The sequence below is a fragment of the Homalodisca vitripennis genome, chromosome 5, assembly GCF_021130785.1.
Source record: "Homalodisca vitripennis isolate AUS2020 chromosome 5, UT_GWSS_2.1, whole genome shotgun sequence".
Taxonomy (NCBI): domain Eukaryota; kingdom Metazoa; phylum Arthropoda; class Insecta; order Hemiptera; family Cicadellidae; genus Homalodisca; species Homalodisca vitripennis.
The window spans coordinates 12,156,507-12,182,253 of NC_060211.1; the positions used below are offsets into that span (position 1 = coordinate 12,156,507).

At 33.6% G+C, this 25,747-nt stretch overlaps 1 protein-coding gene across 1 annotated transcript; it reads right to left on the reverse strand.

The window, feature by feature from the left end:
• Window positions 1-1,252: 1,252 nt before the first annotated feature.
• On the reverse strand, window positions 1,253-10,333 carry LOC124361805 (probable cytochrome P450 6a13). The gene is made up of 5 exons (XM_046815787.1): window positions 10,186-10,333; window positions 5,332-6,257; window positions 4,434-4,655; window positions 2,362-2,613; window positions 1,253-1,715 (listed from the first exon to the last, which is right to left on the reverse strand). The coding sequence occupies exons 2-5, from the start codon at window positions 6,251-6,253 to the stop codon at window positions 1,546-1,548; spliced, it is 1,566 nt and encodes a 521-aa protein (XP_046671743.1). The 5' UTR covers window positions 6,254-6,257; window positions 10,186-10,333; the 3' UTR covers window positions 1,253-1,545.
• Between the last annotated feature and the right edge of the window lie 15,414 nt (window positions 10,334-25,747).

Consider the following 25,747-nt stretch of genomic DNA (forward strand, 5'->3'; position numbering starts at 1 on the left):
AAATTCGTGCTAAATACCCACCTAAAGTACTTTGTTTAGGGTAAAGTAATCGCAGAACATTTGATAGAGGGCATGTTTTTGTATCCAAGAGAACATTTCCTTATAAAGAGATCCCTAGAGATGAAGATACAATCTTAACACGATCTCCAAGCTCCTTGTGTTAAGTGAAAACTGTTTGTACTTTGTAAGAATACACTGTGGAAATAATAAAGTTCTGTGACACGAGTTTTACATCTGGATTGAGGTGGATCCTACAACAATGTTTTACATGGACTTTGCCTTCTTTATTATCTTTACGTGTAAATTTTATATAATATGAACATTAATTATTGAACATACTCCAGGTTCATTGGTTTGATACAGAACTAACCACTTATATCTCCAAAGTTGATAGTGAAAATTCAAAATATAAGTAAAAAAACGGTGTTAAAAACAAGCAGATTTATTGCAATTTGCCCAGACATTTTAGTTTTTTGGCAGCTCGAAACTGATATTAGCTCAATCAGTCCAGTTTGACTTTTGCAAAAGAAGCCGTAACTATGATGGTATAAACATTTTAATTAGCACATATAAATTTATTTATTTGTTCATCATGTTGATATTTTTATCGAGTTTCTCTTTTTTTAAAGAATAACGGAGATGTGTTATTAACTTAGTACTTTATAAACATGTGTAAAGTTATAGTAAATACAAAAAATGTATCTAACTAAAAACACATATAAGTAGTTATGGTAACTTTACAATGATGGCATAAACTAACTATTAGGTTACTTTTTTTTGCTTTTCTATAAATAAACATGAGTAACAATGTTCTCAAATCATGTTTTATTCTGAATTAGTTTCTCACGGCTTCTCTCGCTTTACATAAGCTTAGCCCATGTATGAGCACTTCTGGTTCAAGTGAATTATATTTCCAACGCTGGTGTAGAGTTTACCTTGTTGCCACGATCAAGAAAATCTTTCAAAAGTATATGTTTATAGCCATTGTACACGTACATGTACTTTATTATAAAGTGCTCTAACACTCAAGCTTTAAGTTCAGCCAGAAGCTTATTTTAAAGATAAATATAAAACATCAAATCTTAGCTCCTTCAAATAGTGTTTGGCTATTTAATATACATAACTGTCTGGTAATTGCAGTTTATAACTTGCAGGCGCTTTGATAAATTTTATATTTTGCAGCGCCACCATGTGGCTAGTTACATCAATGGGCATAGTATATAAACCTTTTACATGGAAAAATACATATACATACAAATTTGCATAGTGATCGGTCAAATAGTTTCTGAGTCTTTAAAGGACATACAGACAAACATTAATTTGTATAAATTATTATTTACAGTACATTTATTAATAAGTCCCGTGTGCTCTAGATCGTGCAGTTTTATCACACATTTTATATAATAATATATAACAATATATATTACAAAATTATGAATCATCACTGATTCTGTCAACATATTGTTATTTTGGTTTAGTCTAGTTGGTCTTTGAGTCCATCCAGTTAATATCACAGTTAAGTCACCATCTCCTCCATTCCTCAAACTAGGCATTTCTTTTGGTAAAGGCCAGATGGAGAGTTTTCGCTGGCTGTGTTACACAAGCATTAGCCTTCAACTGTAGAGGCATTTCTGTGTCAGGAGTAGGACTGATCTCGTAGTCGAGCACAAGAGTGGCGACAGCAGTCTTGACCTTCATCAGGCCAAAATGAATACCTGAAAAACACAAAAAAATAATTTTTATTTAAATTTATCTTAATTATTTTGAAGAGCTGTTTTGTACAAGGCTCATATGGCATGGTCATAATTAGGTTCAAAATTGTTGACAATGTGAACTGAATTACTCTTTCTCCATCAGAAAAAAGCACTTTGTCTAAGGTAGAATCTTTGAATCTCTTTCCCAGTAGAATCGAAATATCCCATTGTTGTGTGTTCTTTTTAATACCTCTATGTCAAGAAATTAGATAGGAATATCCTTCCATTCTGATAAAAGTAAGGTTCTTCCTGTCCTATCAGTACTTTATAAATATATGTTCGCCTTTTTAATGAATTAAAGACATTTTGTGTGAGCTAGGTGCCCAGTTGGTTCTTCTGTTTCATATATAACGTATGTATATTTTTATCATTAATTTCTCTCAAAGGAAAACAGATTAAAAAGTTTCCGTTTCTTACAGAGGAATAGAATATTAAATAGTTTTTTATTGTTTTGGAATGTTTTTTAAACCCAAGACAGGCAAATTTTACTGTTAACAAAACAAGAATGAGTGGCCAAATTCAACAGAGGAGTATAAGTAGAAATCATAGATTACAAATCATACTATCAATACATAATTTAAGATTAAGCAATCCTTATTAGACTTACCAATACACATTCTGGGCCCTTCTCCGAAAGGCAAGTAAACGAAGGAGTGTCTGTTTGTGGAATGCTGTGCGTCAAATCTCTCAGGATCAAATTTGAATGGATCAGGAAAATAGTTTGGGTCATGGTGAATTGAATATATTGGAATAAGTAATGACAGACCTTCATCAATCTCAAGAGTTGAATCTGGAAGTTTATACTTCTTGGTACAAACTCTTGTCAGGAAAGGGAAAGGGGGGTACCGCCTCATAGTCTCTGTGGAAACAAAATAAAACGATCACTTAAATTTTCTGACATAAAAGTTTATATAGTGCTCAAATGTGCTTTTTGAGATCTAATTAAAGGGTAAGAAAAGGATAGAAGAAGTAGAATGGTAGAAGTCATTGTTCTACAATTTGAGTAATATTTCATCAAAACACTATACACATAAAGCTTTAATTTTGAAAGTACCTTTAAGAACTTAGGTTACCTTAACATTTTGCTTCCATTAATTTCACATGCACAATACAGATATTCAGGTGCATAACAGGCTCACTACCTTCGTATATTATAACAGTAAGAACTAACAAAAAAAGGAAATTAATGAAGAATTTGTAATATTCTTCATTTTGTTCTATTAAACATATATGAAGAGAGATGTCAAAGAACAAATGACCAGTGATAAGAAGATCATGAACATTTGCCATAGTTATGTCGGTGGGAAGGCACTAGAATATTCAATTTAAAACTGTTATATAATATATCACTGAAACGATTCCATTGGGTTGAAGCCAAAAACAAGATCCCTTGCTCTAATTGGATTAGATATTGTGCAATTCTGAGTTTAGTCTAGGATTCTATGTTTGAAAAACATTTTGAGGGCAAGGCTTCATGCTGTAAAACCAGACATTGATTGTGTGAAGGAACAAACTGTGAATGTGTGCACATAGATTCTTATAAAACTCCAGCACAGGTTGGAGAATTCATCACAATTTGCTTTCTATGTTAAATAATATGTTGTCAATAATGAGTATTGTCATCATCAAGTTATGTATGCCAAGCTGACCATATTGTCAAACAAAAAACTTTTATCAATAAAAACTGTATATTATCGTCAAATTTTAATTTCAAAATCTTTGTAAGGAGCAAGTTAAACTTTAAACAACTTAATCATGACTTGCAGCTGACCAGAACATCTCTTTACAGATGACACAAAAGCCAATAATAACAAAATATCTCTTTACAGATGATACAAAAGACAATAATAACGTAGTATATATTTTTAGATGATACAAAATCCAATAATAACAGATATCTCTTTACAGATGATACCAAAAAAGCCAATAATGAAAATGTTTTAAAACTTCAATAAGTCCCAATTTTGGCAAGGGTCAACCTTTGATGTCAGTTTTATGGTTTTGTGTTATACTAATAAGAAATTTTAATTTGATATGCTACTCGACTTATGCTCCCATTAAAACTTTTCTTCTAACCCATAGCGGGCTGACCCTTGGAAGCATAGTATAGTTAGTAGTATAGTATAATATAGTATAGTTTTAATATACGTTAATAATATGTAAAATTGTTGTAACTCTATTTCCAATAGTTAAAATCATATTAGGCCATCCTGGGACTTATCTGAAACCCTGTTTAGTGTCCATGGAGTTGACACACAACTTGCTTGTTGTGATTCCTGACTTATGCGTCTTACAATGCGTCTTTAGTATGATTTGTTTAACTTACATTGTAGTTACCTATGTGTTAGGTTAGTTAGCCACCTGAGAAACAGAGAAAGAGATCAGATTGCAGATCTTAAAATAACATGTTGTTATATTTTGTGATTCTGAGTGATAAAACTATACAATACAATTAGTTTTAACTTTTTACAATATTATTGTTTAATTTGAAATTTGTGTCCTGCTTTGAGTATTTGAAGTGTGTATGGTTTATTTGGTTATTGATTAAATAATTGTAATTGCCACCGAAATAAAAAGAATTTAATAGGCTGTTCTTAAAAATATAACCATGGTGATGATGCCTTTGAACGAAACCATTACACATTTTTTGAACTGATTTGAACATATTCTTCCACATACCATTAATAACCTGATCCAAGTATGTCATGTCCTGCAAGGCCTGGTAAGAGATGATGTTATCATGTTTGCTCAGAACAATAAGAACCTCTTGGTGAAGCCTTTCCTGTATCTTCTTGTTGCAGGCCAACTCATACAGGCAGAATAACATCGTGTTTGATGTAATCTCTAAGCCAGCCGTAAAGAACATAAATGTCTCTGATGTAATTTGCTCAATAGTTAATCCTGAAAATATAAACCAGTCTGTTAAAGTTATATATGATCAGTAAATTGATTGAATTTTAACACAACCATGCTTACATAAAAGAACCACACCATATCTTTTCTTATTTAATGGAAAGCTTTGGGGACAAAATATTATCTGTACGTGATTTAATTTTAAGCATTTTCACTTTAAAACCTTCATGAGATAGGGTAATTAAACATTATGGAGTGATGAAAGTAAATAAAAACTTCAAGGCAACACATCCTACTACAAAATCTTTTACTATTCTATTTATAAAATGGCACTTTATTTTAAAATTGTGATTACACACATATTGAATTAAACGGAAGTATCTCCTTTGGTGTATATGATTGACCAATGAATTACGAATTAAAATTTTATTGTCAGCATTCAGTAGGGTACTAACTGTTTAAATTTTATTTTCACTTAAACTATCTTTTCAAAAATATAAAATGCATAAGGCAACTCAATATTTGGCAGTGGCAACAGACTTACAATGACTTATTGAATCAGAAAACATTAAAAACATGACTTAAAGTTGATTTAAAAGAATTGTGCAGCGTCAAATCTTGAATAATTAACTATAAATATTTATTTATGAAAAAATACGACGATTTTGGCTGAAGGGGCAGAAAGAAATTTATTTATAGTGCATTAACTAAAAGTTAAGCTTACCTTTATTTTTATTGTCAGTGGTTAAATCTTCTTTATAGGTTGAGTATCCATTTCTAAGAAGGCGTTGGTTCTTCTCAAGTTTTGTCAAGATATCCAGAAAGTCACATCTGTTAACATCGGATTGCTCCCTTTGTTTTAAAGTGGATTGTACCAAATTGATTACAAAATTTTTTATCTTTGGGTCATACAGGTCAAAACAATGCAATATAGAAAATATTGGAAATATGTAGGACACATACATTTTAAATAGTACTTTAAAGTCAAAGTTCATAGCCATTCTTCCCATTTTATATAATTGAGAATCCTTATTATAAAGAGCATCTATTTCTACTCCGAATGCACAGTTTCCAATAACACTTGTTGTGTAGCGGGATAGAATTTCCTTGACATCTATGACATTATTCGGTGCCGTATTTTCTTCAATGAAGTTACGTAAAATATCACTGCATTTCTTTACTAAAAAGAACATCATACTCATTTTGGCAGCTGTATAAGCTGGCATCAATTTCAATCTTCTTTCTTTCCAGGCTTGTCCATTCAAATTGAATATGTTATGGAACATGTAGTCGTCTGCATGTGCTTGCTTGGAGGAACGATCTGTGAAACTGGAGAAATCTTTTTGTAAGATTAGTTTGATCAGTTCAGGATCTCTAACCATCAACCATGGATTCCTCAGCAGGAACAGTCCAACATAGCGCTCATCTTTGAAATCGCAATAAATCTTGTCTAGAGCTATCTCCCAGGACACCTTCCCTAGGAATCCTTCGACCGCAGAACCCAATGGAAACACTGGTGGAACTTGTGGCACGTTTCTTTCTTCCCAGTACCCATAAAATTTAACAAAATACAAGTAAATCAACCAAAAACTGAGGAGAAACAAGTAAAATATTTCGACGATACCACACTCAATAAAAAGGCCCATCGCACTGAAACAAAGAAAATATAATTTAATCCATCGTTGAAAATGGAGTTTCACAATATCAAAGTAGTTAAAGTTTTCATTCTTCTAATATTTAAAATATGCTTTCAGCTTTTATTATTGTTTCAATATTATTTACGTAATAATCCACTAAATGAGAGAAAGAAAAAGCTTAAACACATTACACTTATTTACGTTTAGTAAAATAAGTATAAAAAATAGGAATGATGCACGTTGTGTGGCAAAGATTGAATGCTTCAACACAGAAAACGCTTCCAAATTGGTCCACTCCATGATACAGACTAAACTGAATGGATCAAAAACTTTGACACTCCCTCTCGAACACCCCTACTCCTACCCTTATCGGAATAGACATCGCCTCATGGCACCCAATTCAAATAAGCAAGTTCCTCTGCCTCACCCTGTATTAGTTTTGTGTATGTACCTACATATTTTAATGACAGTTAGAATTATCCCGTACCTTTTTCTTACATATATTAGAAAATTAAAAAATTCTGAATGAATGATGAATTCTTGAATATTTATCTAATCATCGTACATAACTGATGTGAAATATATTTGAAAATGTTGAGGAAATGAAAATATTTGGAATTAAAAAAGCATTTCATTTTCTTAAGCAGGTAAAACACACATACTTGTGTAGTATGTGTAATACTTTAGAATTATCCAGGGTATAATTAAAGGTATAAATTAATTATATATACTTACTGAAAAGAACACAAATCATCATTGTTATTCGTTTGTTTTTCTGAACTAAAGATTTGTTGGAGATTATTATGGAACAGGATTAGACTTTACATTCATCAAGTGGTTTCAATGCTTTGTAAGCAAATTCAAACAGATTTTGGTAAGCCCGCCATTTACTTAGCATAAGTAAATGGCGAATTAATTAAATTCCAATTTTTATGTATACAGAAATGGTATTATGTACTGGCTACACACGCAATTTCGTAGACTGTGCATGTATGAATACTTCTGGTTTTAGGGAATTAATTTCCGATGCCAATGTTGAGTTAGTCTTGTTGTCATGATTAAGAAATTGTCAAAAAGTGTAAAGTGTCCTTATTTCGTTGTATAGCATTTTTAAAGAAGGTTTATTTGATTATTCACACCATTTATTCGAGAAAATAGTTCAATAAGATAATTCATTGTATCTTAGTATTTATATTTATTTTTAGTTGACAAAATCCGGCCCAGCGGGCTTAAGAAATTGTTTTTTAGCATATTTTGGGAATCATTTTTAAGCATTTAGCTGATTTTGGAATTTAAGTTTATTTTGTTCAGGAATGATCAACTTATATATTTTCAATACAAATACAGTTTTTTACTATAATTTCACACACTGAATACATAATTATAAAGTTTCCTCTCAAAAATAAATTTTAAGACAAACCATTAGAAAACATAAATTCTTTTGAATTATAATAACTGTAAAATGGTGTCTGTACCTTGAAAACAGTATAAGTCTATTTTACAATTTCTGTATTTTTAGTAAGAAGTTTCTTCAATAAAACTATTTCACAAACTATTCTGGTTTGCTCCCCTGTGAGTTTAAAACACTTTATTCTGTGAAATTATGTTAACTAAATAATTTGATGTCTGAAGATGGCGATTACATCCTTGACACATCTTCACTCACTGAAAACCCGGGGGAAAACTATCCGATAAATGGATAAAAAATCAAGAATGGGAAAGAAAGCGCATTCCAAAGATTGAAGGTTATTCAGTTGTTTATTCTCACAAAAGTGATAATTGTTAGGTATTGTAAAATTGATGAATTAACTGAAGATGAAATTCATCATTTCCATAGTAAATACTGGAGTGTTGATAATTTAGCTGGACAAAGTAAGTTTTTACAGAGACAGGGATGGAGTTTCACGAAGAAAGTCCAAAAACAATGGTTTACATCACAGAATGTGGTCCACAATATACAAATATACAGCGTTCATGGAAGAGAAAAATCTATTCAGATTTGTAAAGAGTCATTTGCAGAACTAGAGTAAATCATATAAAAGAAGCCCTAAATGAAGGAATAGATTAGCACATATAAAATGTTTTGTAAAGAGAAACACTATGGCTGGATTAATGCCCCAGACCCATCAAACCTTACTCATTACCTGTCAGTAAACATTCTTCCCACAAAAAAAGCTGTTACATCTTGTTTACTGACAGGTAATGAGTAAGGTTTGATGGGTCTGGGGCATTAATCCAGCCATAGTGTTTCTCTTTACAAAACATTTTATATGTGCTAATCTATTCCTTCATTTAGGGCTTCTTTTATATGATTTACTCTAGTTCTGCAAATGACGGTAATTATCATATTAACGGCCGGGGCGGAAAAATACGAGTTTTGCGTTTAAAAACTTATTGGAATCGTCATATAGAACCAAAAAGTATAAGGTTTGATGGGGTGGAAATGAGAAATAACGAAGTTCTAGAAAATGAAAAAATTAAATAACTTTTCAGTAATATCTCCATGTTCTACATCCACGTCTAGCGTCACGTGACCTTTTGTGGCCAATGATTGAACCTCGTGATGACGTCACCGGTTGCGCCGCCATCTTTGCAAATGTAAATGAAAAAATAATACAGAAATGAGCAGAATTTTTATAAAAATAAATGTTTTTCTTAATTTCGAGAAAAAAATTAATTACGAGTGCCTCAATAAAAGAAAAACATCCCTCGAGATAGTACCTATCAGTAAAATATAAAATACTAGAGGGGCTGATCAAAAATATAAATTGAAATGTAATGCAAAGGCAATTATGTAAAGTTAAAAAACTAAATAAATCATGAAAAACTCAAATATATAGATGGATCAGAGAACACATACCATTAGTGTGTTGGCGGATACAGCTGAGCAGCAGCAACAAAAAAGTCGTCTATCACAACGAAACGACAAAGTCTCCCGGTTTAAAAACACCACTCGACCGCACGACGAACACATACACTCATTTTTAAAAATTCCATGTTCAATTAAAAAAGAGATAATTTCGTTTTGGTTAAAACGTAAACTCTTTACGTGCCCTACGAAACACTCCGACACACACAATTCACTAGGGTTGGTTGAACTAGTGGATGGTTGATTCATCATTGTAAACGCACTCACTCAATCCGACCTACTGAACACGATATCTTGTGTAGAACTGACCCATGCCCCGGAGAACTCAGATAACAGGTACGTTATCAGGCTGCTATCAGTCCCGGCCGCAGATAATATTCAAGTAAACAAATTATCCAGACACAGCACACAAACTGAACATTAAAACATTAGGAACTTAACCACTTATCAATATACCCCCTAAAATCATGTTATTTGTCATTTGCACCCCATAGTACTATATATATTCTTTGTTCAGGAGGGTGAGCAGAATACGTTGGTAACGTCAAATTCGTGATTTGCCGCCCCGGCGTTTAATCTTACTGGTACGCAATTGGAACAAAGTATCATGTATCCTTGTATAATCAAAGCTGGAACCTATTATTACAGTTTTGCTACTAATGGGTATGGTGAATTCGTTATAAAAAAACATGTCACTATGTGTACAGGTAGTTAGGACGTGTTTGTTTGCATTATCAAAGCTACAAATTAAAAGCATATACAGTATTTGATTGTGAGATTGAAGGCAATCGTAATATCAAATTGCTAACGATTGCCAATTGAGGTTAACCTCTCTGGCTTTGCCTTGTGCTGCAAAGTAACTTCTTCGAAAGCTTGTTTATTCAGAATTGTATCCATTTAAAATGTAATATGTGTTAAATTAAGTTCACTTAAAATAATAAGGAATTAATTATATTGGTGCATTCTATCTTACACAGCTAATTAACTCATTGAATCAAAATACTGTACATTGAACAGAACATAAATTGAGTTCCTTCATCAAATACGATACAGTCATTGTAGTCTTACTTGCCTTGGTTGTCAAACACATTGTATGTTTCACACTTAAAGGAAATGTACATTAAAAGGAGATCATGTTAAATACTCCACATAATAACCTAACCTAACTTCTATAATGGCACAAGCTGCATTTACTAAACTCTTATCATAGAGCAGGTGATGAGGCAAGTCTGTTACCATCTGCTCTATCAGAGATAACTGTTATCGTGGTATAACACTAGAATCTACTCGTAAACACAAAGATGAAGATAAAACATTTTCTACCTGATATAGCTTATAGTCTCTAAATTGTAAATACGCCATAACTCAGAGGTTTGCTACTTTGCTTGGTTATTTCCACGTGCTATAATATAATAAAGTTATTATAAAATAAAAATAATTTAAATTAATGAGTAATTAATAATTTAATAAATTATTATTAAAGTCTAAATATTAATTGACAAGATAACTTTGAATTCATCTGCAATGACTGGGATGTGTGCATCTTTATTTCTTAATGCGATATTTATATTTTTGATGTTCAGACCTTATCATATTCTGTTCATTTTCTGAATATTTTTGAGAATCAATATTCTTTGTTTGAAGTTTGTTTTTGATAATGTAATGATTGCGAATAAAACAGGACTTTTCCGAATATTTGTCATAGTTCAGTGATACAAAAAATAGTAACATTAGCCTACGTTTTGAGATCTGTAATCTGATCTTCTAGCCATGCTGAACTATTAATTAGTGAGTCCAGAGTGTAAATATTTGTATGAGTTGAAAGTAATATTATGGTTTTTAGGATCAAATGTACACTCAGCCATGTAAACTTAACAATTTTAATAATTTGATGCCATAAATGCAAGATCTGGTGTGTGGATTCTAGTAATTAGACCGTTCAGGTATACAACCTGCGTCAATCATATTATTAAAAGATAATAACAATAACAGACACCAGAATCTCACCTATCCATATTCAACGTTATATTTTCATATTTCCTCCACAGTTATTGATCTATACTTCAAACGTAAATGTCCCTTCAATCAGGTGATGAGATATAATAATGTTCGTCAGACTTTCACAAACACAACTTCTGATCTTAGATTGTTATTTAAGTTTAACGAATTTAAGGGCGTTGAAATCGATTATTTTACCAATTCAGTTTGATCCTAACTGATCAGAGGAGGTAGGGAGACACGTCTTGTTCTGTGGATGGTACATCAACACTCCTGAGTTTCTTAGTTTTGCCGTTACTCCACCGTATATTTTTACCACAGCCAGAAGTGCTTATTCCGCAATCATCACATGTTACAAATACTAGGCTGTGTTATGAACGACTTTTGAAAGTAGAAAGCTTAAGGGCACCCTAAATCGGCCGAAACCAGTACAAGCGTTACTAGTTTCTAATTTTCTTTTATTGTTGTTATGATGGCAGCTGTGCTTTAGCTACAACGATGTTGTTTTTTAGGTTTACAATACACAGTTTGTTTTCTGAAGTTGGTTTTTAGGTTATGTACATAGTTTTGTTGAACTTAAAAGTTTAGTGAGTAAAAGTAATGTTTACTATTTATGTAGAAGTGTTTTGTGTAGTTTGAAATGGGAAATAGAAAGAAAGTAGGTATTAGATATAAAACTTACAAGATAAGGAAGAGCCGAACATTATCAAGCCCTAACAATCAACCAACTATAACCCCTATGTTCTTACACTATAATATAATAGATGTGCGTGGTTTTGAAAACTTATTAGGTAAAATTGCGTATAAATGTGAATTAAACGTCAGCGATGAAACGTCTGGATTTTGATCGCGTATGTAGAGCGGAAAAAAGCGACGACAGAACTGAAAAAAACAGGACTTTTGCAAAAAGAAGTTTTGAGGACTTCTACAAGGAGTCAAAGGACCCTGACAACCCACCATATGGTGCTGGCTTACATTAAAGGTACATTTACTTCTTATTTCATTTTATTTTATTTTAACTAGCCTATGCTTAGTTTATTTTAGTTCCTTGCAATTTCCCGTAATTTTATTTTTTTAAGTTCGATGTCGCATATCTCAAAAACCGTTAGACTTTTTAGAGCTATGACATTTATATGGTATACTAACAATGCATATATCTAGTTCCTTAAATAATTTTAATTTCCCTTTTCCATAAAAAATAAAAACCAAAACTGAATTATTTTTAGTTTTTAAAACATAATTCTTTACATTTAAAAAAATATAAGTTTTTATAAAAATATACGATTATCTCTGTGGAACTAGACAATAAACCAATATAAAAAAATAACTATGCAGTCTGGTTCCAGATATATGTGACATAAAGTTAACATTAGCGATAAATGGGACTCGAGGTGCCCTTAACTTCACCGTTGTACATTAAGATATTTTGTAACTAACTACTAGTTACCTCCAGGAGAGTTCACTTCTGGCTGGTTTATACCTTCCAGTTCAATCCACTCTAGGCACAACAAATACCGATGTGACACTTAAACCTGGGCAACCTTATAGACGTCTAGGAGCGGCACATCACTAACCGAGTTGGTGGGGTTCCCTAATAGTCAATGATTCTTGCTACCCCAGCCATTATAACATGCCACATCCTGCTTTGACTGCAGAGACTGGTTCAGAGCTGGCTTCCCCCTTCTTCCGAGAGGACAATACTGAGATTGATGCCCCAAATTCTTCTTCATGGATCTCAACAGGAGGTGGACCCTACCCCCAACCATAGCTATCCAGAATGTCCTGTCACTCCGGAAGCAGTGCAAAGGTCCTTTTAGGATTAAGTGCTATTTCTAAGCTTCTTGTCCTAAGAGGACAAAAATAAAAAAACGGACTAGTTTTTCAGTTGCGTGCATAACATTAAAAATAACCAAATATTTTTCCTAACATTAGGAAAAGGCTAGTAGGTAGCGCCAATAGTCCTCGTGTTTTTCATATCACTGCTCTAGGCATCTGTGTTTTTACCAGACCAATAAGAGGAAAACTAAGTTTAGTAACTACTGGAGAACCTCACATAAGAAGTTTTCGATATAAGAAGCTTATTTACCTGACGTTCATGAAGGTTCGAAATGACTTAAGCTTTATTTAATATTACAGGTTAGTCACACAGCCATGTTACATTATTTCATACAGGTATACTTTATTTGAACCGTCAAGGGAGTTTTTCCTTCTTTATTTCCTGTATTTATTTCGGTATACACATAAGTCAGCGTTGCCTGTTTGTTTTCTCTCAATTACAACACTCTAGCCCATTATATATATATAAATATACACACACATATATATATACAATTAGTTCATTTTCTATAAATGGCAATAGCCTAATATAATTTGTCAATAAACGTTGAATCACAAAAAGTACTTGCTCCTCCGGGACTCGAACCCGAACCCGTATCTCTCACTTTCCGGGTGAGTGTGCTACCGCACATGGCTTATACGTTATATTATATATAAAGTATATGGGACAGATACGGCCAAATGCAAAACAATTGAACCTTAAAAAGTAAGGACTCGGTGGTGTAGTGGTAACAGTATGTAGTGGTAAAGTGAGAGATCCGGGTTCGAGTCCCGGAGGAGCAAGTACTTTTTGTGATTCAATTTAATTGAAAGTTTATATATATATATATATATATATATATATATATATATACTATCCGTATATATATATATATATATATATATATATATTATATATATACGGAGTGAAGTACAATTCCCTACTAACACGTCCACCTTGAAATGTAATGCTGCCCAAATGCAAATAGCAGAGCAAAAGTTAAATTGAAGTCCGGCTATGGCAAGCAACGTAAGTAGGTAAAAACCAATTGGGTCAGAGAACGATGTGACCGGAGTCGGGGCAATCAGGACTGTTTGCCTAGGTCTGTGTTTGCTGACTTCATAACTGCAGTCGGTTAATTGGAGTGTCGCATAAATATGTTCTAAAAACATACACGAGTCCGTTCTGTATCACGTCTGAGGTTACTGTTCCTTCACATTAACATACTGTTTCACTGTTTTAATTTGGAAATTGCAATCAGAATGAGAATAGTGAATCGCGATTTACTCACCCTCAAATAGTTCATTAATACAATGGCCAATGGCTAGTGTAGCGGGTACGACGGTTATCGCAAGATAACCAGATCAAGCAACGTCGATCGTGGCTGCTGCTTGGATGGGTGACCGCTGAGCGATCCTGTCCTTGCAAGTAGCCCGCCTGTCCTGCCATGGGTGGTGGTTCGGAAGTCACATTTACGCCGTTGGTCCCCAGGTTAATGCACGGTGCCCACTGCGACCGGCCTGGTTTATCCTGGTTGATTGCATGCATTTCGACATTTCAAAATAGCCGGAAGGGAGGTGATGGGTGGGTTTGGGATACCCCTTCTACATGGTCTCCTTTTCTGTCTAGAGTTTTTTCCATTCTCCGAAAGTACACTCAGCAGTGCAGGTCGTTTTATTAGTCCCTTTGACCAAAATGGTTAGTTTCATCTATTCAGACGAAATCTTGAAAGAGATCTGGGAAGAGATGAGAAAATTTCACCACATTCTTATATAAAGAAGTAGATAGTCGCAATGGGTGCCGTGCTTAAGAGAGGGCTTACTAGCCCTAACATCACATGGTAAATTAATACACCTTAACTTTACCGTACGAACATTTTAATGCTAAGTAAGTTTCGATATCAGTTTATATTTAAATAAATCAGCCACAACCTGTGCAATCATTTTAATTGAATGATTTATAACAGATATAAGTTTTATAGTTTAGCAGGAAGCAAAATATAAGGTATATAATGTGATCTTGTTTTATTCAATTTGGACCTACTTCTAAAGTCACTTTAAACAGAAGCAATGAGCTGGATCTAAAACATAAATTATGCTTATTATAGTTATTGTGCGAGGTATTGGAGAACGCAATGAGGAGGTTCGGCGATGTGTACAACAACGTCAATGAATGGCAGTGTGGAATTGAATGACATTCTCCATATATGAAAACGTCGATCACGCTTTCTCCACACCACAATGCCGCTTCTACCGGTTAGTGTTAGGCGTTATTGAGGTACTTTATATTGTTATTTAGAGGCCATGAATGTGTTAAGGCTAATATCAAAATTATTAGCCGTGCTGAGGTTGTATACAAAAGTTCAAATTCATATAGCTCATTCCACTCTCTAGACGCCCTTCGGGCTGATAAACGTACATACAGTCATACAAAAAAGAAGTTGACACAAAATGGCGTATCATAGAACACATTCTTGTATAAATAGAGTTTCATTAAAAATTTAAAGTCTACAATTCAAATCATTCTCGATATATCTTGCCACACGACTTAAGACTTTTGTTCATTCAATGGGGTTTCCTATCAGTGTATAAATAATAAAAGTTTAAAGAGCACTATAAGTTATGTTGTATGTGTGGGGATAGTTAGGTTACATGAGGTAATATCTCACATGTTAGAATCTCTTATGGGTGTATTGAGTTTATTTTGAAATATATTTATTCTGCTATTTTCTCGTTGCCATCATGTTTTCCCATTACGACCGATGTAAAAATATTCGCTAACGCTCAGCCAATTTTCATGGAGTAACATGTACGACCGTAGAACTCAGTATTCTTCATATATAAATGAAGCTTCATGCACAATTTATAGTTTATAGGTTACTTCGTTTTATAAATATCGTGCGGACAGACAAACAGAAATGAAATATTTGCAGCACCACGATTGATAGGCTTCGCTAAAGCTCAGCTAATAAATATGCCATAGCATTGTCTTAGAGCTGGATTTTAGGAGGATAACGCAAGAAAAGACAGGGATGCTACAGGTCAGGGAAATCAGGGAAGTCAGGGAAAAGTCAGGGATAAATAAACAGGACTGGAAATCAGGGAAAAGTCAGGGAATCCGGTCTCAAGTCAGGGAAAAGTCAGGGAATTTCGACGTTGGTCAGGGAAAAATATAAAATCCCTTTACACAAATAAACTTACTGCCGCCGCGCCGAGTCCAAGCCTGCAGACGACCGCTTTTTAGCCTCAACCACCGCTTTTTTCCACCCATTAATTGCCAAAAACCCTGGGGATTGCGTCGAAAAAAGTCAGGGAAAAATGAAAAACTTGGTCTGGAAATCAGGGAAAAGTCAGGGAATTTCATTATTGGACTCCTGTAGCAACCCTGAAAGATCACAACCTCTCTGTATGACTTCAGGTCAGGGATCATTGCGCCAGGTAAATGATGTTCCTATGAACGTATTTCACAATAACGTGTGCGGTGGTGGACTAGGTAACCTTTCTCTGGCATTCATTATTTCTAAAAATAATTTAGACAGGATTGTGTGTACTATAACACAGCACACCATGTCGTCCCAATGAAAAGAACAAGACCTTTAGAAAATGCAAGGAAATACTTGAACACTTCATAGCCGTGTGAAAGAGTTTGATCTTCTGAAGTCTATACATGTCTATATCCCTGCAGGGAAGGTATTGTTTTTCATATAATCCCTTTTTGGGATTGCTTCCAGTTTAACTGTTTTAAAATAAACAACCTTCAAAAATAGAGAAAAATGCCGTTTACTTGTAAGTGAGTTATTATTGAACTACGATGACCACATCAAACGTCATGATGATTAGTGGCAGAGGCTGCCGTTTACATTTTAGGCATTTAGCATTGAAACACGATGACCACATCAAACGTCATGATGATTAGTGACATCGTGGCAGAGGCTGCCGTTTACATTTTAGGCATTTAGCATTGAAACACAATGACCACATCAAACGTCATGATGATTAGCGATATCGTGACTGGGGCTGCCGTTACATTTTAGGCAGTTAGCATTGAAACACGATGACCACATGAAATGTCATGATGGTTGGCGACATCGTGGCAGAGGTTGCCGTTTATTTGTTAGGGAGTTATCATTGAATTTAAGGTGTACACATCAAACGTAATGCTGGTTACCGACATCTTGGCAGAGGCTGCCGTTTACTTGTTAGGGAGTTGTCATTGAATTTAAGGTGTACACATCAAACGTAATGCTGGTTACCGACATCTTGGCAGAGGCTGCCGTTTACTTGTTAGGGAGTTGTCATTGAATTTAAGGTGTACACATCAAACGTAATGCTGGTTACCGACATCTTGGCAGAGGCTGCCGTTTATTTGTTAGGGAGTTATCATTGAATTTAAGGTGTACACATCAAAAGTAATGCTGGTTACCGACATCTTGGCAGAGGCTGCCGTTTATTTGTTAGGGAGTTATCATTGAATTTAAGGTGTACACATCAAAAGTAATGCTGGTTACCGACATCTTGGCAGAGGCTTCCGTTTATTTGTTAGGGAGTTATCATTGAATTTAAGGTGTACACATCAAAAAGTAATGCTGGTTACCGACATCTTGGCAGAGGCTGCCGTTTATTTGTTAGGGAGTTGTCATTGAATTTAAGGTGTACACATCAAAAGTAATGCTGGTTACCGACATCTTGGCAGAGGCTGCCGTTTATTTGTTAGGGAGTTATCATTGAATTTAAGGTGTACACATCAAACGTAATGCTGGTTACCGACATCTTGGCAGAGGCTGCCGTTTATTTGTTAGGGAGTTATCATTGAATTTAAGGTGTACACATCAAAAGTAATGCTGGTTACCGACATCTTGGCAGAGGCTGCCGTTTATTTGTTAGGGAGTTATCATTGAATTTAAGGTGTACACATCAAAAGTAATGCTGGTTACCGACATCTTGGCAGAGGCTGCCGTTTACTTGTTAGGGAGTTATCATTGAATTTAAGGTGTACACATCAAAAGTAATGCTGGTTACCGACATCTTGGCAGAGGCTGCCGTTTATTTGTTAGGGAGTTATCATTGAATTTAAGGTGTACACATCAAAAGTAATGCTGGTTACCGACATCTTGGCAGAGGCTGCCGTTTATTTGTTAGGGAGTTATCATTGAATTTAAGGTGTACACATCAAAAGTAATGCTGGTTACCGACATCTTGGCAGAGGCTGCCGTTTATTTGTTAGGGAGTTATCATTGAATTTAAGGTGTACACATCAAAAGTAATGCTGGTTACCGACATCTTGGCAGAGGCTGCCGCGTACTTGTTAGGGAGTTATCATTGAATTTAAGGTGTACACATCAAAAGTAATGCTGGTTACCGACATCTTGGCAGAGGCTGCCGTTTACTTGTTAGGGAGTTATCATTGAATTTAAGGTGTACACATCAAAAGTAATGCTGGTTACCGACATCTTGGCAGAGGCTGCCGTTTACTTGTTAGGGAGTTGTCATTGAATTTAAGGTGTACACATCAAAAGTAATGCTGGTTACCGACATCTTGGCAGAGGCTGCCGTTTACTTGTTAGGGAGTTATCATTGAATTTAAGGTGTACACATCAAAAGTAATGCTGGTTACCGACATCTTGGCAGAGGCTGCCGTTTACTTGTTAGGGAGTTATCATTGAATTTAAGGTGTACACATCAAAAGTAATGCTGGTTACCGACATCTTGGCAGAGGCTGCCGTTTACTTGTTAGGGAGTTGTCATTGAATCACGATGGCCTCAATAAATTTCACGATGGCTAGCGACATCGTGGCAGAGACTGCCGTTTACGTGTTAGAGAGGTATCATTGAATCACGATGGCCTCAAAAAATGTCATGATGAGTAGCGACATAGTGGAAGGTTAATACATTATTTATCTAGCGTTAATACGTTGTTCCTATTTACATCACTTTGCATGAGCTTATTAAAAAGCTATAATAGATTTTAAGGTGTCACATCTGTTAATTTACTTGAAATTTTTTAAACGGTATCATAACGTCAATCGTTTAGTAAAATACGGTGAATCGATTTGTTGTTACATTTCAACCATCGTAAAAAAGTGTCGGAACAAATAAACCGCGTCTCAATTACTGTTAGCAGCCGAGCTAGCTGTTGCTGTTTGCCTCTCGCGGGCCGTGCTGTTTATTTATTTGGTACCTGTTTCATCGGCGTAAAGGCTGGGGAGTGAAGCCACGTGGAAGCGTTTTGCGGAATTGCATTGGTTAATAAAACAAGCCGTAAATGAACACTGACCTCTTTGTAAGAACATTTTTACCCGTATATGATTGTTAATTTCTTTTGCATAAGTTGGTGTAAATGTATTACAAATTTGTGAAAATATCTTTTGTGCTAACACTTAAGAATAACTAAGTATATTATAACTGATGTTATACAACAAACATCAAATTAATTGCCCTACTTGATAACGCAAAAAGAGACCAAACTTTAATTTAAATGGTGCAAAGAAAATTTATAATTTGTCTTATTATACTTCAGATATTTAAATTATGAAAATTCTTCCACAAACCAATGTTATGAAAAGCTACGGAAGATTAATTATCGGACGAAAATGTGGTAGTTATTTTTCAACATATCGTTCTAATACATGTCCAACCTAGATAGATATACTACATAATTATGAAACATTATTTTCAGTATTGGGTACAATGTTACTGTACAATAATTTACCTTATTGTAAACTAGCAGTTACCCGCGGCTTCGCATGCAATTTTTATTTTGAAAAACATGGTCACCATAAGCATATTATTTTAACGATTTTTCAAAAAAATCCTGAGATTTGTTGGAATTATCGAAAGATATTCCAATATTTTTAACCATTTTGTATAAACTTTTTAAAATTATATGGGGCTCTGAAGTTCGACAGTGAATTTTTTTCAATTTATTAATTCTGAAATTTCTGGAATTTCTCTACAATATTTTATGATATATTTACTGAAGAGCTGCAACAATTTCAGTGAGAATTGAAATATTGTATGCTAGTGTAGGTAAATCCTATGCCTAGCAGGGGAGATTTCGAAATAAGAATATGCCTATATAGTAGCCAGGGACGCTAAGAATGCCCTTGTAAAATTTCAGTGCAATCGGGATGAACAGTTCTTGCGTGGAAGCAAAACAAAGAAACAAAGGCAATTCATTTTTTTATAATTTTTTAGGATATATAAAATAGTATTACATTAACACAAAACCACGTTTTCGTACAACTAACAATTTACCAGCATTGATATGACTACTTAACTGCACTAATACATGTTATGCTAGTAAATATAGTATAGCAATATATTTCAACTAAGTACTTATAATTTATTTTTTTAACTAGTCTATCAAAAATAATTGGAACAAATTGAAACATTTTATGGATAAAAATATTAAAGCAAATTTATGGTTAACCTAAAATAACGGTTAATAAATATATTCCAGGACCATTGCATATATAGGTCTATCATGCTATGGGAGAACGGTTTTGTGAAAACAAAAACACTATTTTGTTTGAAGCCTTTATGTTTTCCCAGAGAAACATTGAACCAACTATGGACTTAAATGTGTTTGAAATATGGAACCGCTTATTCACAGTAACGGTTGTCTAAATAAACAAAAAAAATTAAAACCTTCAAGTTAATACCAGGAATTCCTGTGTCATTTCAATCGACGCAAAACAATGAATGACTCGTACAACACAATTACAATACAGTTAGAATATTAAATATATTGTACAAAGTATAATATACTCTAAATATGGAAATACCAAATATAGGAAAACGTTACTAAAAGATAAAAAAATAGTCTGTTTATCTCGCTGGCTAACATATAAGTATTACTTAGATAAACATACGTGTGATAATATCCCACTTAATATATTCATCATATTCTAAACCCTCATATTTTGGTGCCAAAATTATCACACTAACAGTAAATTTATTTCTGAAAGGGTTTAATATAATATTTCTAGAAAAAACCAGCCTGTTTTCGTATAAAGTCAAATTGGCTGTCGGAACACGGTGTTTTAAGTTCAAAGTTTCGTTGTTGTCAATATGAGAAAATATAAAACGCAAAATGCTATAGTGTTTAATAAGCATATCAATAAGCATTTACGAAAATATTTTATATTTAGATGGGATAGTAATTAGATAGTTATGGATTTTGTTAACATACCTGAAGATAAGGAGCGATATTTTTTATGTTAACGACAAGGCACTACAGAGTCACCAGTTTGAACAGCAATCTTGCTATTTAAACAAGTACTGTCCAGACATCCTGACCTTGACTGCAAATTGAACAGCTGATTTCTCTCGTCGTAGTTCACAGCTGTTTCGACTGTATACAAATGTCATCAACTTGGTATAAAACGCAAATATTTGTAACTAGCAATTACCCGCGGTTTCGCCCGCTATTTCATTTTGAAAAACAGACACACCATGAGAATATTTATAAAGACACTCCAAACAATCCTGGGATAAGTGATAGCCATTGAACGATATTCCTATCTCTTGATCCAATTTTGATACAAGTTTAAAGATGAGGCTCTGAATTTGGAGGGTGAAACCTATTTTTACAAGCACCGCTGAAATTTCCCAAAATGTCATGCCATTTTATTTCTAGAATAGCTCGATTTTAGTAAAAATTGAACTATTTTAGGTCTGTGTTGGAAATCCTAAGTCTAAAGGAAGAATAAATTCGAAGTCCTTAACTTTTCACTTAACACTCTTATTACGTAATAAGTGATGCCATTTTATTTTAGTTGATTAAAATCTCAATATAAACAAACCAAGTGAAAGAAAAGCTTCTGTACGTAAATAAATAAATAAAAATGCCTTTATTTCTTAAGCGTTTCTCAGTACATAACTGTTTTTCGGATAACTTGCGTCATAAATACTTAATAACTATGACGTAGCATGACATATGTAGAGTGTCATAGACTTTGACATATGGAAATCAACAAACATTTATTACCACCTGTTTAAATGCGTATAAATTATTATTTTTGACTTTGACAGGTGATCACAAACAGATTTACTATCTGCTAAGTCCTCCTCCGTAGACTAATGGATATAGTCTCGACTCTCTAACCGAGAGATCACGGGTTCGAATCCCAGGGAGGTCTAAAAATGTAATAATAACAAAAAAAGAACCAGTGCACTTCGAAGCCGGCATAGCTGACGCTCAGGCTTAAATGAGAAAAAAAAATACTATCTGCTAACTAAGCCAAGTCCATAAATATAATGGATAATGGAGTGTTAAATAAGTTTTAAAAGTAGTGGGGCGTAGCCCGTAGCGATTTTCGAATTAGGAATGGGCCTATGTGTTAACCATGGACCCTAAGAATGTCCATGTAAAATTTAAGTATAATCGTACAAGTAGTTTTTACGAGATTGAGTAACACACAGAGAGACACCACTAGACTTGTATATAAAGTATAGATGTTTTTGAGATATTCACTAGAATTTGACGTAGTGATTACTCCTACAAGTGTTGTCCATTGTAATTCTACAGTGAGCTTTCATTTCCTCTCAGATTTCTACTGGGTGTTAAGAAATTCTGATTGCGTAATAATATTGATTTGGTTTGCAGTCTTCCGCACAAGACCTGCATGCCTTTTTCTCTATTCAAATTTCGCTTACAGATTCATTATATCGACTCCAAAATCACACCTGTGAGACTACATCGACCACTGGGCTACTGCTCCTCACCCACCTTCCGCTAACACCTCCCTTTCAAAATCCATTAAGGTTAAGATCAGGTTTATACAGGCGTGAAGGTAGGTGTATTTCACCTAGAACAATGAGCAGTACCATGTTTCGTTATTTTCAATTCAATCCATGATGTAAGGGACACATTGATGGCTGGACTTTACTAAGAAACAGTTGCTAGACACTGGTGAGAGACACCGATGACAGGATATGTCTGTAGAAGGAGTTTGTTATTAGCACTTAGTGAGGCAGTGTCCAACGTGGAACGACTGGCCAGGTACAGACGAATGTTCGGAATCCACATTATTAATTCTCAATGATATAGTCTTTTAGTCTTCGCGAACATGATAACTTGGCATGGCATCTTATTAGTCTAGGTTGAACATCACAGTACGTTATTTTGGGCTGTTTAGGGAAATCAATATTCTTTGAGTCATCTAGATGAATGTGTATAGGTAGAAGATGATCATTGTTGGTTCTGGTTGATACCCCATCTGACCTAGGTGTGGAAGATGGGAGGATGTAGTGTTGTCAGTAAGGTAACAGTACATTTTTATAATTTCTTAAATTTACTTCCGTATATCTTTTGATCTTTCGAGTAATCTTTGCAGTATTATTTTTCTTCTGATCATTAACTCTATTACGTGTTAACTCGTAAATTATTGGTCATTGGTTTTCCCCCATTTTTTTAGATTTCTTTTTTTTATTATTGAACTAGGGTATATGTATTAAAAATAAGTAACAACATTCTTTCTTATTTTTAGAATGCAGGATAGAAGTACCGTACACCGTAACAATACCCAATCTCTTCGGGGATTATCATATGATTATTCGCTATTGCTCAGCCGAATACAAAATAGAGGGACATGCACTGCAAGTGAATTACATCTTGTTTAAATGGAAATAACGTTTTATGCAACATTTCAAGTATCGTCGTAAAACTAGGGGGAGGGGGTATGGTCTTGTGTTTGTTCAACTAGGTTTTGTTGACGCTCAGACAAATCCAAAGGAGGAGCATGAAACGTAATCGAAGTCTTTATTGTCTATGTAGAAACGTTTATTATTGCAAAATTTTCAAGTCTATACCTAAATTAGTTCTCAACATATTCATAGGGAACTTATGCAGATAATAGATACGTTGTAACATGTCCTACCCTAACGCTCAGACAATTTACTAACCCAAGAGGAAAAAGTGATGTTAACTTTCATGTTAATGATAACTTAAAATTGTAAATACAATTCACATTTAAAATACATTGTTTGTTTACGGCTTCTTATACAATATAATCAACATCATTACGCTTAGTATAAATTGCAAAATGTATTACCAACATAACGACTTGAAAAATTGTTTAGAATGATTAAAATATACACAAATAATAAACTCTAGAGCTAATATATGAGCAATGAACTACGAATAATTGTTATAGGTTATAATGATTTGTAACAATAACACATTAAGTTGCAATACAGTTACTTTGAAATTCTTTGAAGATCAGAGATATCCATAAGCAGCTTTAATTTTGATTATTTTTCTTTAGAGCCGGACTTGCTCCAAGATAGACCTTTAAATACAAACACTCGGCAGAGTTCACAGATTGCTTATCTCGTTAACGTAACGAGCCCTCGTTAACGTACGAGCTTTGAACGGGTTACACTTAGGTTAAACGATATCAAACAGACTCTCGTGCTGATGTCTAGTTAAATTTAACGTTTTTTTAGTGAAATAAAGAAAAACGATATGAAAAATATACATTTATTACCACTAATCTTTTTGAGTGATAAAAATAAAAATCACAACCTTTTATCAGCTGTAAGTTTTGAAACGAATATTATAAGTACGTAAGATATCTATGAATCGAAATTTTACATATAGCCTAAACTCATTTTTTTATCTATTGTAATTAACTTTTTTAAATTGGCTCTCACAGTCGCTATGCAATAAATAAAGTTTAATTTAATACCGTTTTATGGTATAGTTCCTCAACTATTAAACTATTAATACCGTTATTAAATGAAACATTATAAATTATTATGTATTAAAATATTGTTATATTATTTTCAGTATAATAAAATATAAGTCTAGATTTGCAACTAACCTTTTCATTGCTGTGCTGTGTACTCAGTAATAGCAGTTGATCTTTCGTATAATTAATTATATCGCTAGTCATTAAACCCCTATTAATAATGATAAACCCTATTAAACCTCCTAAGGTCTTAATTATTCAATTTAAAACGATCTTTCTCGTGGTTTTTATTTTAATTTATGATTGCAATTTCAGTTTCTTCATACAGATTTTTTGAGAAAAAGGGAGATTGTGAAGGGTGTAAAAAAATAAATCTCTTGATTGAAGTCTTTCCATATTATATGCGATTTCATGAGTTTGCGATTACTGATAGGATTGCAATGGTTTGATTATTATAGGATTTGTTATGTTATAGTTAGTTATTTCTAAATATTTTTTTTTTTATATTCTATAAAAATGTTTACAAACTTTTTATTTATAATATAAAAAACCAAATTATTTGATTAAGAATTGTGATTATTTTGATTAAATTAGAAATATCCGTAGCTTATTATATACACAGTAGAACCACGAATCGAATTCCAGAAAGAAAATGTGGTTGAAATTGTATCATTATTTAGTTTAATTTATGAAAAAGATTACAGTACTGACAAATGTATATAATATTTGGTGCAAATTGGTATGTGAATGTAAATTTTGAAAGAAAAAACTTCTTCTTTTAAAAGTGTATTTCATACATGCTTATCGTTAAAACCCAGTAATGTCATTATTAAATCATTATATAAATTTACACCTTTTATCTATAAACAAACTTGTTCATACTCTGTTATAGTTTAAATAAACTGTTGGTTACTTCCTGCAAAGTATGTATTTACATAAAAATAAATCAAGACAACCAACCAGTGTTTTGCAGTACTAAGAAAGTTTTGATTCAAAAGTTACAAATTATTAAGGTTGAATATTGTTCGTGGAGTTGATGGTTAATAATTGAAATAATTTTACAGGCGAGAGAAATATTAGTTACATATCTAATCTCCGTATTGCGAACTTATGTGAAATCAGGTCTTT